Below are 11,881 nucleotides of genomic sequence, written 5' to 3'. Positions count from 1 at the left end.
ATCCCTCTCATCGCACACCGGGTGGTCTTTGTTGTGTACGCTTAGGCAATTACAGTTTATATGCAGTTGGCAGAAAGGTACGCTTCGACACGGTGATCCTTTTTGCATTTAGACGAGATGCTGTGTTGGCTATATCCGGTAGCTGTATAAAATATGTTTTAAACAATATTGTACAACACACTGTATAATATATTGACTGCATTATTTATCGCTGCTTGTATATGATCGACGTCACCTTTATATTTATTCTTTGTATAGAAGATTATTGGCTATCAAGGAAAATACATTGAACCGTAAAGTAGCTCTACTATCCAAAGTAGCAAGTGAGACCGCAGGGCAGGTTCTCGATCAAAAAAAAGAAATAATGCCAGCCACTCGTTGCTTGAGTTTCAAACGCATTAAAAATTGGAAAGCTTTCTAGACAGTTTAGTTAGTTGTTCTATTTCGCTGTCGATCTTTTTCTTCTTTACTTCTTTACTTCTTTTCTTCTTTTCTTCTTTTCTTCTTTTATTTTATTCATTTTATTCATTTTATTCATTCTATTCATTCTATTTATTATATTGGAAATTAAGGGCCTCGGATTATCTTTATTCTCCGACTGTTTTCTTAATGTGCGAGAAGTATTACTATTCTTATATTCTAATCACAATGTTAGATGACAATGATCTGCTTCTTCTGCTCCTAACCAATCACTAAATGTTGTCGAAAGCCGAAACAGATGTACAGAGATGTATTGTCTCATCGCAGATCATTCCAGTTATTATTAAATCCTATTTGGTGCTCTATTTTGAAGATGTGGTTAATCTGTGTAATCAATTTTATCAAACTATCAGAATGCTATAGATTTGAGGCTATAGATTCAATACTACAGAAATTACAACATATGGAAACACCATGTTGAATTAAATCAAATCCTCTTATCTTTACTCTATTCTTAATAGCAATAACCATAAACGCAGTAAACAAAACAAAACAAAACATCCTGCCCAAGCCAAAATATTCAAATAATCAAATAATCAAATAATTAAATAATCAAATCAATCACATCCCAACCTATATCTTATAACCACCACCTCACAAGTCTTCAGGATCATACTCCACCAAGAAATCTTCATCAAAAAGATCAATCTCCTTCCACACCTCAACTAACCCAACCCCACTCTTTGTAACCGCGGACCAGGAAGTTTTATATTTATCCAGCTCATCAAGCGCAGGAATCATACCTTCCTTCCACTCTGCCCACTGGCATCCCACAAACACTTTCAAAAACTCTTCCGGGTAATCCACTTCATCTTCGCCCATATCCTCTTTGTACTTCCACATCAGCGACACGATAAACGGCGAATCGAAATCTAGTTTGTACAGCGAAATCTTGTCGATGCCTTCTTCCCAGGTAATCGTATCGCTAGTAAAATTATACCCACTCGTCTCATTCGTTGTGACTTTCACGCTAGTGACAACATACTTGCTAAACGTAAGCTCAGGCTTCGCATCAGTCATAACAACGTCCTCTTCTGTCTCGTTGTCATAATTAGTCGAATTTGGCCCAAATCCAGAAAACTCAAACGGCTCAAACGGAGGTGTAAACTGCATTACGCATGATCGCGAGTTATTCACGTAAATCTTGACCGTCGCATTATAGTACGGCGCCGTATCTTCGACTCCGTCTTCGGTTTCCATAATAACCGCCGAGCGTCTCTGGCTGCGAAGAACCCCGGTCTTGAAAATCATCTTGTCGCCGACAGATTCCGTCGCCGTCGGCTCGTATGGCAGAGCACTGCTCGTATAAGTGATCTCATCATCAAACGTGAAATTGTACGTCGAGTTGTATTGCGTCACGTTCAACCATTCATATGGATACCCATAAGATACATTCGGATATAGTCCAGGGTATTGACACTTTACAATTCCGCTCGCACTCGACGGCTGACACCATACCATATAATCGACCGTCAAATTCTTCTCAGTCTCATACTCAAATCCGTACTCATACATCTTCACTGAAGGCAAATCTCGCACGATGTTCTCCGTATACGGCGCTAATCCACTAACGGTAACAACCGATCCGGCATCGAGATTGTCTAAATCAACTTGCTGAATAAACGTCATCTTCATCGGGGACGTCTCTGAAAATGGGAATAGCAGTGCCGAGGCGATAAATGTGCCAATAAATGTCAACAGTAGCAAAAACGGAACGACGACATGAATCTTGTGGATGAATGGGAGAATCGGGTACATCAGAATAATCAAAAACACGAATAGACTCAGGTACACTATATAAAACGTTAGCGCCTCTTTCGTATCTCATATCTTTCTCAAAACATGAACTCACCATTATAAATAGCAGGGCCACCTTCCTGTAGCGTCTGCTGCACAGCTGCCAACGCTAAAAATCCAATCTGCGAAGTCAAAAACACAGAAAACGGAACTAGAATCAAGAACTCCAAAAGCCAAGCGAAATCAACTCGACTTTCAAGCTTCTTACTAAATCCAGCCATCTGCTCACTAGCCGTGTCTCCTAATAACGGGGCATCCTCCGACGCATCATCGTCCTCGTTCTCGCTTTGTGGAGAAATATGATCAACCTCGTCGTCTTGCGCGATATAATGCTGCTCCGATCCAATTGCTTCGGCTCGCGCCATAAAGTACATTGGCGCAGGAGGCTCAAAGTATAACGCGATAATATCCAAGAGCAACGCAAACGACACTCCAACAAAGTTAAATGTAACCCAATATAATCCCGTACCAGACATGCGATTCTCCTCAACATTAGCATACACGAGCACGATCCACCATAAAAAGTAGAGCTCGAGCAAGATCTTGAACCGCTGGTGACGAACAGGCTTGAAGCGATGCGCGCCCGATAAAAAGAAGTAATTCAAAAAGAAGTACAGCGACGCCAGTGCAATAAACGGTAATCCCACATGCGAATAGAATATATATCCATTAGCGCGTCGCAATCCGGCCATGACACCAAACAAGATCGCAGTCGAAAGTACAATCGAGACCGGAAATCGTCCCCAGCCTCTCTTTCCAAGATTCAGCTTGCGCGACTTTGCCAGTCCAAAGAGAAGTAAAAATAAAATGATCGGCGTCACAACCAACATCACAGTGTCGACAACAAAGAAAGTCTGCACGGGAGCAACAAATAATGCCTCTCCGAATACTATCAATCAGTTTAGTATGTGTAAATTAAAATGTAGAAAAGAAAATTTGTGCACTCACAGTCAAAGAAAACAGCTTTACTCTTGGAAGAGGCGTCGAGATTGATATCATTAGCCATCGATCGAACAGTATCCATCGACGTAGTAAGCATATGATCCACACTGCCCCTTGTGGTTCCCTGAATACTATCACCCTTTGTATGATATACCGCGCGCGGAGTATAGAATGCAACATCCATACCACGTAGTCCATGATTCTCATATGCTCGATAATCTGTCTCTGACCTGATAACCCCGTGCTCAAATCCTTCTTGCAAAAGCGAGTTTGCATGAGGATTCTCCGCGGCTGAGAAGTGATCAGCAACGCCATAATCAGACGCACGGAATAAGACTGCGCGTCCGCCAGCACCCGTACCTTCGAGATTGTAAAACGTCGATACGAGCTCCGACCACGGATGAAAGAAAAAAGCCTCGGCACCGTACAATCCAAACTCCTCGGCATTATTAAACAGAAAGATGATTGTGCGTAAAGGCCGATCTTCACCGTCAATGCTCGCGTAGTCCTCGAGAATCGAGAGCAGAGTAACGACACCGACGCCATCATCAGTCGTGCCGTAGGCGGTCGAGACACTATCGAAATGCGCCGACACCAAGACGGCCGGCAAATTAGGATCGGTACCTTCAACTTTGACAAGCACATTATTGGATTCGTAATAAATAATCTTTCCCGACGGCGCGTTCGGGTCCCACAGATCCGGCTGGCGGAAGGTCACATTGTTGCCGTAATCGTCATAGACCTCAATATACTCGGGGTGAGCAGCGTTCTCGTAGATCTGATAAGTTCGGTTCAAAATATAATCGTGCACGTAGTCGTTTGCGTGCGAGTTGTAAGGATGCATGTATTCGGAAATGACTTGCAAGTCGTACCACGCGTTCTCCACTTGTTCAGAGTACGATCCAGGAGCCGCTGAGATAGCCGCAGCAGACGCAGTCTGAGGATTGGCAAACTGAATAACATAGGTAGTGATAAGTAATGCGGCATAAGTAGCCACGGCGAGTACGGTCACCGGCAAGACGTTGAAACCAAAAAGTGAGATGGCGAACCGACGCAGCGACGCCGGAGACCACCAACGACGCTTCTTTGCGACTGAAAAAGCCGAGCCACGGTCATCTTGCTGACGCTGCCAAAAACGAAAGGGTTTGTGAACAAACGAGGATGCCGATGAGATTGAAGGCGGGGAAGTTGCGCGGGCCGGCATTCTGCTATTCTGTATAATTCTGTGACTGGAAAATCGATTGCGATAAACAAGATAAGAGTGGTTCGTATCTTATCGAGAAATGTATATGAATAGCGAATAAATGAGTCGAAGAGGCCGCTTTTCGGCAGTACACACTCGAGCAGGAGCGGACTCACGATCGGATGATAGCTTTATACTGTGTTCCGAAAGGCCTGCTTTGTTTTGCGATGAGCAGCAAAGAGTTGGTGATGGCCGCGGAGGCGATGGAGGCCCAATGACGTGCCCTTGCCCTTTTCCTGAACAAGGCTAGTGTGGTTGCTTTCTGACCTTAAGCTAACTGATTGCGGCTAGTGACTTACTGGACCGATAAGCCGCGGCCACTGATAGGCTCGCTGCCTGCGTTTTATTCTGTGCAATTCAGTGCTCAGTAAAGTCGTTGTATTATTGAATCGTGCATTAGTCTATATTATAATATTTTAAGAGTAGAGCGAGAATATCAAATGCGCTAGTCCATATTAGGCAGGTCACATTCTTTATTAGTGAAACCCGTACCCAGAACAAGGCCTTTGCAGGTTGGCAACCCTACATAGAAAAGACAGTCACGCAGACAAAGCCCTAAGGTTCCTAGCGAGCACCGGAAAGGCATACCTTGTCTGATTTGAATCCTCCTCGTCACTTACAATCCATCAACAATATTCACAATGGTATGTTGCTATTATCGCGTTTGAGATCTGTTTGGTTTGTTAGCAGATGCTGACTATGATTTTTTTGTTTTATAGGGCAAAGTTCACGGATCCCTCGCTCGTGCCGGTAAAGTCAAGTCGCAGACTCCTAAGGGTATGTTCTCCTCATTTGTCTATCGGCGATTACACGTATTCAGAGGGGGAAATAAAAAGAAGAAATAAGAAGAAGAAAGCGATATAACAAATGTGACGGGATGGAATAGATCTGAATACAGGTATCGTGCAAGGAGCAATAACTGACATTTTACTTAACAGTCGACAAGACCGAGAAGAAGAAGGTCCCCAAGGGCCGTGCCAAAAAGCGCATTCTCTACAACAGTATGTTTTTCTGTTTTTCAGAATTAAGCGTTAAATGCTAACATTTTTTCAAGGACGGTTCGTCAACGTTACTTTGACTAACGGCAGACGGAGAATGAACCCCGCTCCTACTACCGCTTAAATCAATTTGTTTCTGCAATATTTATTTCGACGTCAAGAAAGAGCTTTCCTTCTCATCAGTAATTCATATTCAATCAGATTGTTGTTCAATATCGAGATCGATTAGTTTTAGTGCGAAATTCCTTGTCATGATTGGATTGAGTTGTACATCATATGAATGGAAATAAATATATCTGTATATATATTGAACGGGTTCTGAAAATAATTAAAAATATCATTCTATCATGTGCCTTCTGCCTTTATCTCAGAGACTGTATCTTGACAGTAAATCTTGTTGAAAATAATGAAACACTAGCTTACCACACTGCCCGTTATTATACCATAACATTAAAATAGCATAATAAGAATATACAAAGTACAGAATTATCAAATGAAGACGTTGTTCAATTCGAACCAGTTTATTTACTCGATTTCTAAAGAGAGTGCGGGGTACACACAGTATATTGAATAATCAATACACAACCTCGGTTGGGAGATATGATCTCTTCACCGACCACACTAGGTCAAATTTATTCAAGTTGATAATGCCATCCATAAACACTTCAGCAGTAGCAGGCAATTTATCCTCAGCGTCCCATGATTCTTCTACAACTGCAGCTACTTCCGCCGCGACGACAAATCGAGGTGCCAGGATCACAGCATCTGTCGACGAAATAATAGCCCGCATAAGCGCAAAGCATAAGGTATATGGATTTATCATTATCGACCCGATACATCACAAAATTATTAAAAACGACTTGATATCATCGGATGACCGCGCCTTGTTCGTTAAACGGAAGAGCAGTAATAATGATACAACCGGCATCAATGAAGAGCAAGGTGATGAGGATAATAATACGGTGTCGATTGAAGAGTATGCTGAGATGTGTATCAATTTCGTGAAAGCGGCAGAAAAATTCACAGAACATTTCTTTGAACAAGATGTAATCTATCCCTTTATTTGGGTCCTCTTTGCTTTTTAAGATCGTTACTTACAAAGTGGTATTGCTATTATTTAGGATGATTTGAGATTTCTCCGTTTGCGAACCAAACACCGAGAATTAATGATCGTACCAAGTCCGTTCTCTCCTATTTATATTTTAAGAATTTATTTATTGGCCCGTCGATTATAACTAACATTCACTTTTTTTCCTTTATCACTAGCTCCGCAATATATATTAGCAATCATTCATGCTATCGAGTCCGATCAATGATCTGCTCTCACTCACCTATCCTCTCCATAATCATCATCGCTTGTCTCATGAGTATTAACACTTATCTCATGAATGTCAATATAATCATGTATAATTTATATATAATAAACATTAAATACCTAAACAAGTAATCTTACACAACTCGATTCATTTTGAGATTGTTTCGGTCGTCTATGAAAAGGAGCCAGCATTGTACACGCTATTTCTTTTCCTAATCCACCTCGATCTTTTTCGATCTAAATTCACATATATCGATCAAAAAAAAAACATTAATACTACATACACTATTAATACGCGACAAAAAAATGAACCGTAGGAGAATCGAACCCCTGTCACCTGCTTGGAAGGCAAGTATGATAACCACTACACTAACGGTCCCAAGCTATGAAAATATCCTTACTCTACTTTAGTATACTCACCAAACCAAAATGCATAATTGTATAATAAGTAACACAAATGACAGTATAACTGTAAAGCCGATGGGGATGAGATAACTACGTATAGTTTCTCGATGTTGATATATTCCATGATTCAATGATCTGATGGCTATGAAAGGGGCGCAGAAGGTATATATGGAAATAAGTAAGAAAGAAGTCATTTTATATACAAAAAAAAAAAAAAAAGAAATATATACAGGGTTAATTAAATGGCCTCCCAAATAGCAAGCCGGCCAATATCTTCTCCCACATCCCGAACAAGACAGTACCGTTTATTAAAATTATTAGAATGCTTTTCAGTCAAAGTGAATGATAAACTAGCAATCGCAGTTCCTTTTCCTTGTTTAAGATTGAATCCACCGGTTGTTATGTATCCTATTAAATATGACTCACGCGGACAGGGGGGGTACTATATTGTTTTCAAACGTTAGATATGGAAAAATGTAAAATGGACAAAATATGCATACATCTGCAGTCGATGGTTGGGTCTTTCGATCATATTTCATCCTCATCCACCGATGTAAATCATATTCGGGAATCGCATACACACGCGCAGTAGCACTCGGTCTCCCGCGCGCAACTAACGTGATGCCGACTTGGAAAATCGCGGATAAAAGTTCGCCTTGCTGATTCCCATTATCCTGCCTTTTTACGAATTTTTTAAAATCTGTAATCATCCATGGACGAACATTTGTTTGTCCCACAAGCCGACACAAAAGAAACGACCAGTCACATGAAAATGGACGGCCGAGTTCGCCCTTGCCGTCGCCGTTTCGCAATTTCAAGCTAGAATATTCGAATCGTTTACTCCTAGGACGCGCCTTCCATTGGTGTTCGCGCTCCTCTGCTTTTTCGCGCTCAGCGACCAGTCCAGCTTCAGTCCCAGGGAAATCATCAGGAAAGAATGGTAATCGTCTCTCATACATGATTTGGTGATATTGCTCTAATCCGCCAAAGATCGTATACCCCGGGATGACCAACTTCTTGAAAAAGATCTTCACCCACTGCCACGGCAGCATCAAAGTAATGGCTCCATTTGCGCGCCGCACCAGCATAGCCGGAATTGCAACATTATCCTTGGCGGGTGCGCCAACTCCAGTTTTATCTTGACGTTCTCGATTTAGTTTAAGGCGCCTGGCGGCGCGCTTAGAGTGCTCTACACGCACCTTACGACCAGTCGTAGTGAGTAAAGGTGACAAGCTAGCGACTGCTGCCAAGGAGAGCCGGTGAGAATCTAATAATTCAAAGTCGTCGGAATTGAGACTGGTTGGCGAGTGGCGTTTTCGCCGCTCGTGGGATTTGATGGGGATAGTGCGCGGATCGAAATATTCGACAGGAAATACGCTTCCGTGCGGCAATAGCTTTGGATCGCCGGCTTTGACGACTCTAGTGTAGATTTCCGAGCGCTCGTAGTCCTCGTTACGCTTGATCATCTCGAGAGATGAGGCAAGCATATGAAGACAGTGCGGGCCGAAGAGGTCAATTGATCCGATCGCGTAGCGACAGTCCTGCAGCTCTAGATTCGAGTGATGTTTAGATTTGAGAGCAAGTACATGTGGTAAGAGAGTACTCCAAGTTGGTTTGAAGATAGCCGGATGCACCCTAATAATTGCGGTCGCAATCGTAGCAGTAGCATTAGGATTAGAACGGTCAATGTCGACATAGATAAGGGCCTCTCCAAGAACGTCTTTTGAGGAAGAATGTGGGTAGTGGCTTGTGCAATCGAAATTGGACGGAATCAAAAATATTGGACCTTCATAAGCGCGTTCAAAGCCAAACAGCGTCGACGACTTTTGCGCAAGCTGGAGTAGCAAAATATATACTGCTTGAACATCACCTCGCAGAAGCATTGTAGCAAAATAACTAGTGTCAAACACAATGCCGCGGCCGTTCTCAGCTTGACGGTGCGTGGGACGATAGCACTTGTCGTTTGGATGCGAGGCAATAGAATAACCCCATTTTGTCGTCATATGTGCGCGTTTGGCATGCCAGAGATGGGTAGGCAACCATGTCTTGCCCTTTTGTCTCTGCTTGAATTTTGGCTCGAGCACGATTTTTGAGGCCAGCGCGTTCACGCCTACCGGCATCAAGCCGCGATTTTTGCGACGAGCACGGTATTTCTTTGTCGAGCGATATATTCGGCGCAGTTTGAGTGCCGTCGCGCGTCTGAGTGCAAGACGCGTGATGCGTTGGCGCTTCTTGGCGACGAGCGGCGCTGTTGCTTCTGCGAGTTCCTGTTTGGCACGCGCGCGGAAGCGAGGCGGAAGTCGGTGGACGTGGTGAGAGGCGGCGCGGCGGCGTAGAGCGCGAGGAACAGCTTGGAAGGTTTGCTGTTTTTGTATTGATCTAATGACTGTCAGTGAGCTAATCAGAGAAAGATTAGAGAAAGAACGCACTTTGATTTGTGCATAGAGTTGGAAAGGGCATTGATCTCGAATTCGCGGGCGCGCACAAATTTAGCCACGTCAATTCTGCCATTTTGAAGACCTAAAAACCAAGTTAATTAAACAATTCATTGAAGCAAAGTCGAATAGTAGACGACAATAGACTGACTTTGATCAGAATTCTGAGATATTATATGGCGCGCGTTTGCGGTTTTGAAGCGTTTGCGAACAGAGACCGAGGAGTCTTCAGAGTGGATTCGCCTTTTGCCTGATTGAGCTTTCGCAGTTGCTAGCGGTGTCGCGATAGTGGAGGAGGGGTTGCTCATGGTCGATGCAGATTGTTTTGCGTAGCGAATTTGATTGCCAGAGTGCTCAGTCAGTGAGAACGAGTCTCCGGCTGTGCGGCTGCTGCTATGTCATACATTACATAATTTTAATGATTAGGTACCATATTACATTACAATTACATAATGAATGATGTAATAATCAAAGACTTGGTAAACGGCGTTTTTTGTATAGCGTACAAAGTACGAAAGGCACCGCAAGCTGTAGATTCTAGACAATTTTAAGCTAAACAGTATCAGCATTTGCTGCGAGTAGATAATACAGGTGACGCAAAAAGAGAAACAATCCCGGCTGGTTTCGGGAATCTCGGTGCGCTCGCTTGCAGCCGCTCGACGACCGCTTGTAGCCTCTTCTCTGCCGTCCATGCTCCGGATTTATTAGCTGGACCATTGTTTATAGAGAGCACATTTCAACGCAGAATACCGGACGATAATACTCAGAGTGCTGTCTTATCAAACTACGGCCTCGTCCTCGTCGTAGGCAGCCCAAAATCGCGGAGGAGCGGCTACGCATCCGCACAATCGGCGGTCATTGCGTCACTGGCACGTGTGTGTCGCGTACCTCTGCCGCATATCGAATCACCCGTGTCGCATTCTGTCGCAGATGCCCCTGGCGGCGGCGCTGCGACACGGCGACACAACGTCGCCCACGCGCCTCTTTATTTCCCTGTCCGCCTCTTTTCTGCTTCCTGCTCTTCCCCATCTTATCTTCTTATCACTTCTTCTCTTCTTGTCACTGCTTCTCTTCTTCTATTTACTCTCTATACTCTCGCCATGGACAGGCTGCTTGCCCGCCGCCAGCTATCAGACCCGTCACTCTCTTTCGCGATGCGCGCCTCTCCCGCATCGCTCGACGCATACCACCTCGCCCCGGCCTCTGCAGCCTCCCCATCTCCGCCTTCTTCGGCCGCCTCTTCGTTCACCCCCCTGCCCGCACCGAGGCATCACCACAATGACATCCTCCCGCCCATTGCCTCCCTACTCGACCTCTACAAGCTTGACCGTGAGCAAGCCCTCTCTTGGCCGGCACCCTCGGTTGCCTATTCATCAGACGCGGTCAAGGAACCGGTCGCAATCTACTACGCTCCCATGGCCTCATTTTCCTCTTCATCGCTCTCATCCTCTGCATCTTCCTCTTCGCCCGCATCAACTGCTGTCACGGCGGCATCCTCGCCCGCCTCATGCTCGCCGTCCCCTTCACACTCCTCCACCTCTTCGTCGTCGTCGTCGTCTTCTTCTGACCGCTACATATGTGGTGTCTGCTCCAGAGCTTTCTCAAGGCCCTCCTCCCTTCGTATTCACTCACATTCGCACACGGGCGAAAAGCCATTCGTCTGTGGGCATAACGGCTGCGGCAAAGCTTTCTCTGTGCGGTCCAACATGAAACGGCATGAGCGTGGCTGTCATGCCATGTAGCTCTGTTTTAATCTATCGACAGTCAAAGAATTGAGTTGAACCGAATCGAATTGAATTGAATTAAATTTTTGTTTATTTTCGTCATTTTGGCTTTTTGTTTTTGCAGCTTGTGACGGATGCATTGGCGTTTTTCTTTTTGTGCTTTCGATTTCTTGTGAATTATTGGTGAATCGTGCTTTACTCTTTTTTTTTTTGACTTGTGTTTGGCTCGGCGCGCAGGTGTCTTTGTTACTTTTGTTAATGTGTATTTTGATGTTTTGGCGAGAACGAATCTGTATGACCAGTGTACACTACCTTATTTTAATCTATTAAGCTGCAGATCTATTGGATTCATTGTTTTTATCCAGTTGGTCTATATTGTTAGTTAATATATTTACATATCCATAATTAGTATTACAATATCATTATTTCTTTGTGAAAAAAAGAAAAAAAAAAGTGCTTGTTATTTAGTGTTTAATTCGCTATATGAATGAATAGACACGTCACGTAAGCGGTCGGTATGAGAAAATCAAAATAAATCTAAT

The 11,881-nt window shown here is 43.8% G+C and overlaps 5 protein-coding genes and 1 non-coding gene across 6 annotated transcripts; 3 read left to right on the top strand and 3 right to left on the bottom strand.

Moving 5' to 3' along the window:
- Positions 1-838: 838 nt before the first annotated feature.
- On the bottom strand, positions 839-4,634 carry V2V93DRAFT_376821 (uncharacterized protein). The gene is made up of 3 exons (XM_066911843.1): positions 3,226-4,634; positions 2,333-3,166; positions 839-2,273 (listed from the first exon to the last, which is right to left on the bottom strand). Exons 1-3 carry the CDS (start codon positions 4,421-4,423, stop codon positions 1,075-1,077), a joined length of 3,231 nt encoding a protein of 1,076 aa, XP_066762930.1. The 5' UTR covers positions 4,424-4,634; the 3' UTR covers positions 839-1,074.
- A 438-nt stretch (positions 4,635-5,072) lies between these two features.
- V2V93DRAFT_376819 (40S ribosomal protein eS30) lies at positions 5,073-5,939 on the top strand. Its single transcript, XM_066911842.1, has 4 exons — positions 5,073-5,106; positions 5,182-5,239; positions 5,401-5,463; positions 5,517-5,939. The coding sequence occupies exons 1-4, from the start codon at positions 5,104-5,106 to the stop codon at positions 5,582-5,584; spliced, it is 192 nt and encodes a 63-aa protein (XP_066762929.1). The 5' UTR covers positions 5,073-5,103; the 3' UTR covers positions 5,585-5,939.
- Positions 5,940-5,968: 29 nt separating this feature from the next.
- Positions 5,969-6,900, top strand: V2V93DRAFT_376817 (uncharacterized protein). The gene is made up of 3 exons (XM_066911841.1): positions 5,969-6,506; positions 6,582-6,639; positions 6,727-6,900. The coding sequence occupies exons 1-3, from the start codon at positions 6,108-6,110 to the stop codon at positions 6,774-6,776; spliced, it is 507 nt and encodes a 168-aa protein (XP_066762928.1). The 5' UTR covers positions 5,969-6,107; the 3' UTR covers positions 6,777-6,900.
- A 182-nt stretch (positions 6,901-7,082) lies between these two features.
- V2V93DRAFT_t71 lies at positions 7,083-7,154 on the bottom strand. The gene has a single exon. It is a non-coding gene; the product is annotated as a tRNA-Gly (tRNA).
- Positions 7,155-7,359: 205 nt separating this feature from the next.
- Positions 7,360-9,945, bottom strand: V2V93DRAFT_376811 (ribonucleases P/MRP protein subunit POP1-domain-containing protein). Its single transcript, XM_066911840.1, has 4 exons — positions 9,767-9,945; positions 9,610-9,700; positions 7,681-9,559; positions 7,360-7,622 (listed from the first exon to the last, which is right to left on the bottom strand). Exons 1-4 carry the CDS (start codon positions 9,921-9,923, stop codon positions 7,419-7,421), a joined length of 2,331 nt encoding a protein of 776 aa, XP_066762927.1. The 5' UTR covers positions 9,924-9,945; the 3' UTR covers positions 7,360-7,418.
- A 699-nt stretch (positions 9,946-10,644) lies between these two features.
- On the top strand, positions 10,645-11,741 carry V2V93DRAFT_376810 (C2H2 finger domain transcription factor mtfA). The gene has a single exon (XM_066911839.1). It carries the CDS (start codon positions 10,716-10,718, stop codon positions 11,355-11,357), a length of 642 nt encoding a protein of 213 aa, XP_066762926.1. The 5' UTR covers positions 10,645-10,715; the 3' UTR covers positions 11,358-11,741.
- Positions 11,742-11,881: the final 140 nt, after the last annotated feature.

This window comes from Kockiozyma suomiensis (assembly GCF_038497685.1).
Source record: "Kockiozyma suomiensis strain NRRL Y-17356 unplaced genomic scaffold V2V93scaffold_22, whole genome shotgun sequence".
NCBI classification, from domain to species: domain Eukaryota; kingdom Fungi; phylum Ascomycota; class Lipomycetes; order Lipomycetales; family Lipomycetaceae; genus Kockiozyma; species Kockiozyma suomiensis.
This window is presented reverse-complemented; position numbering and strand designations above follow the sequence as displayed.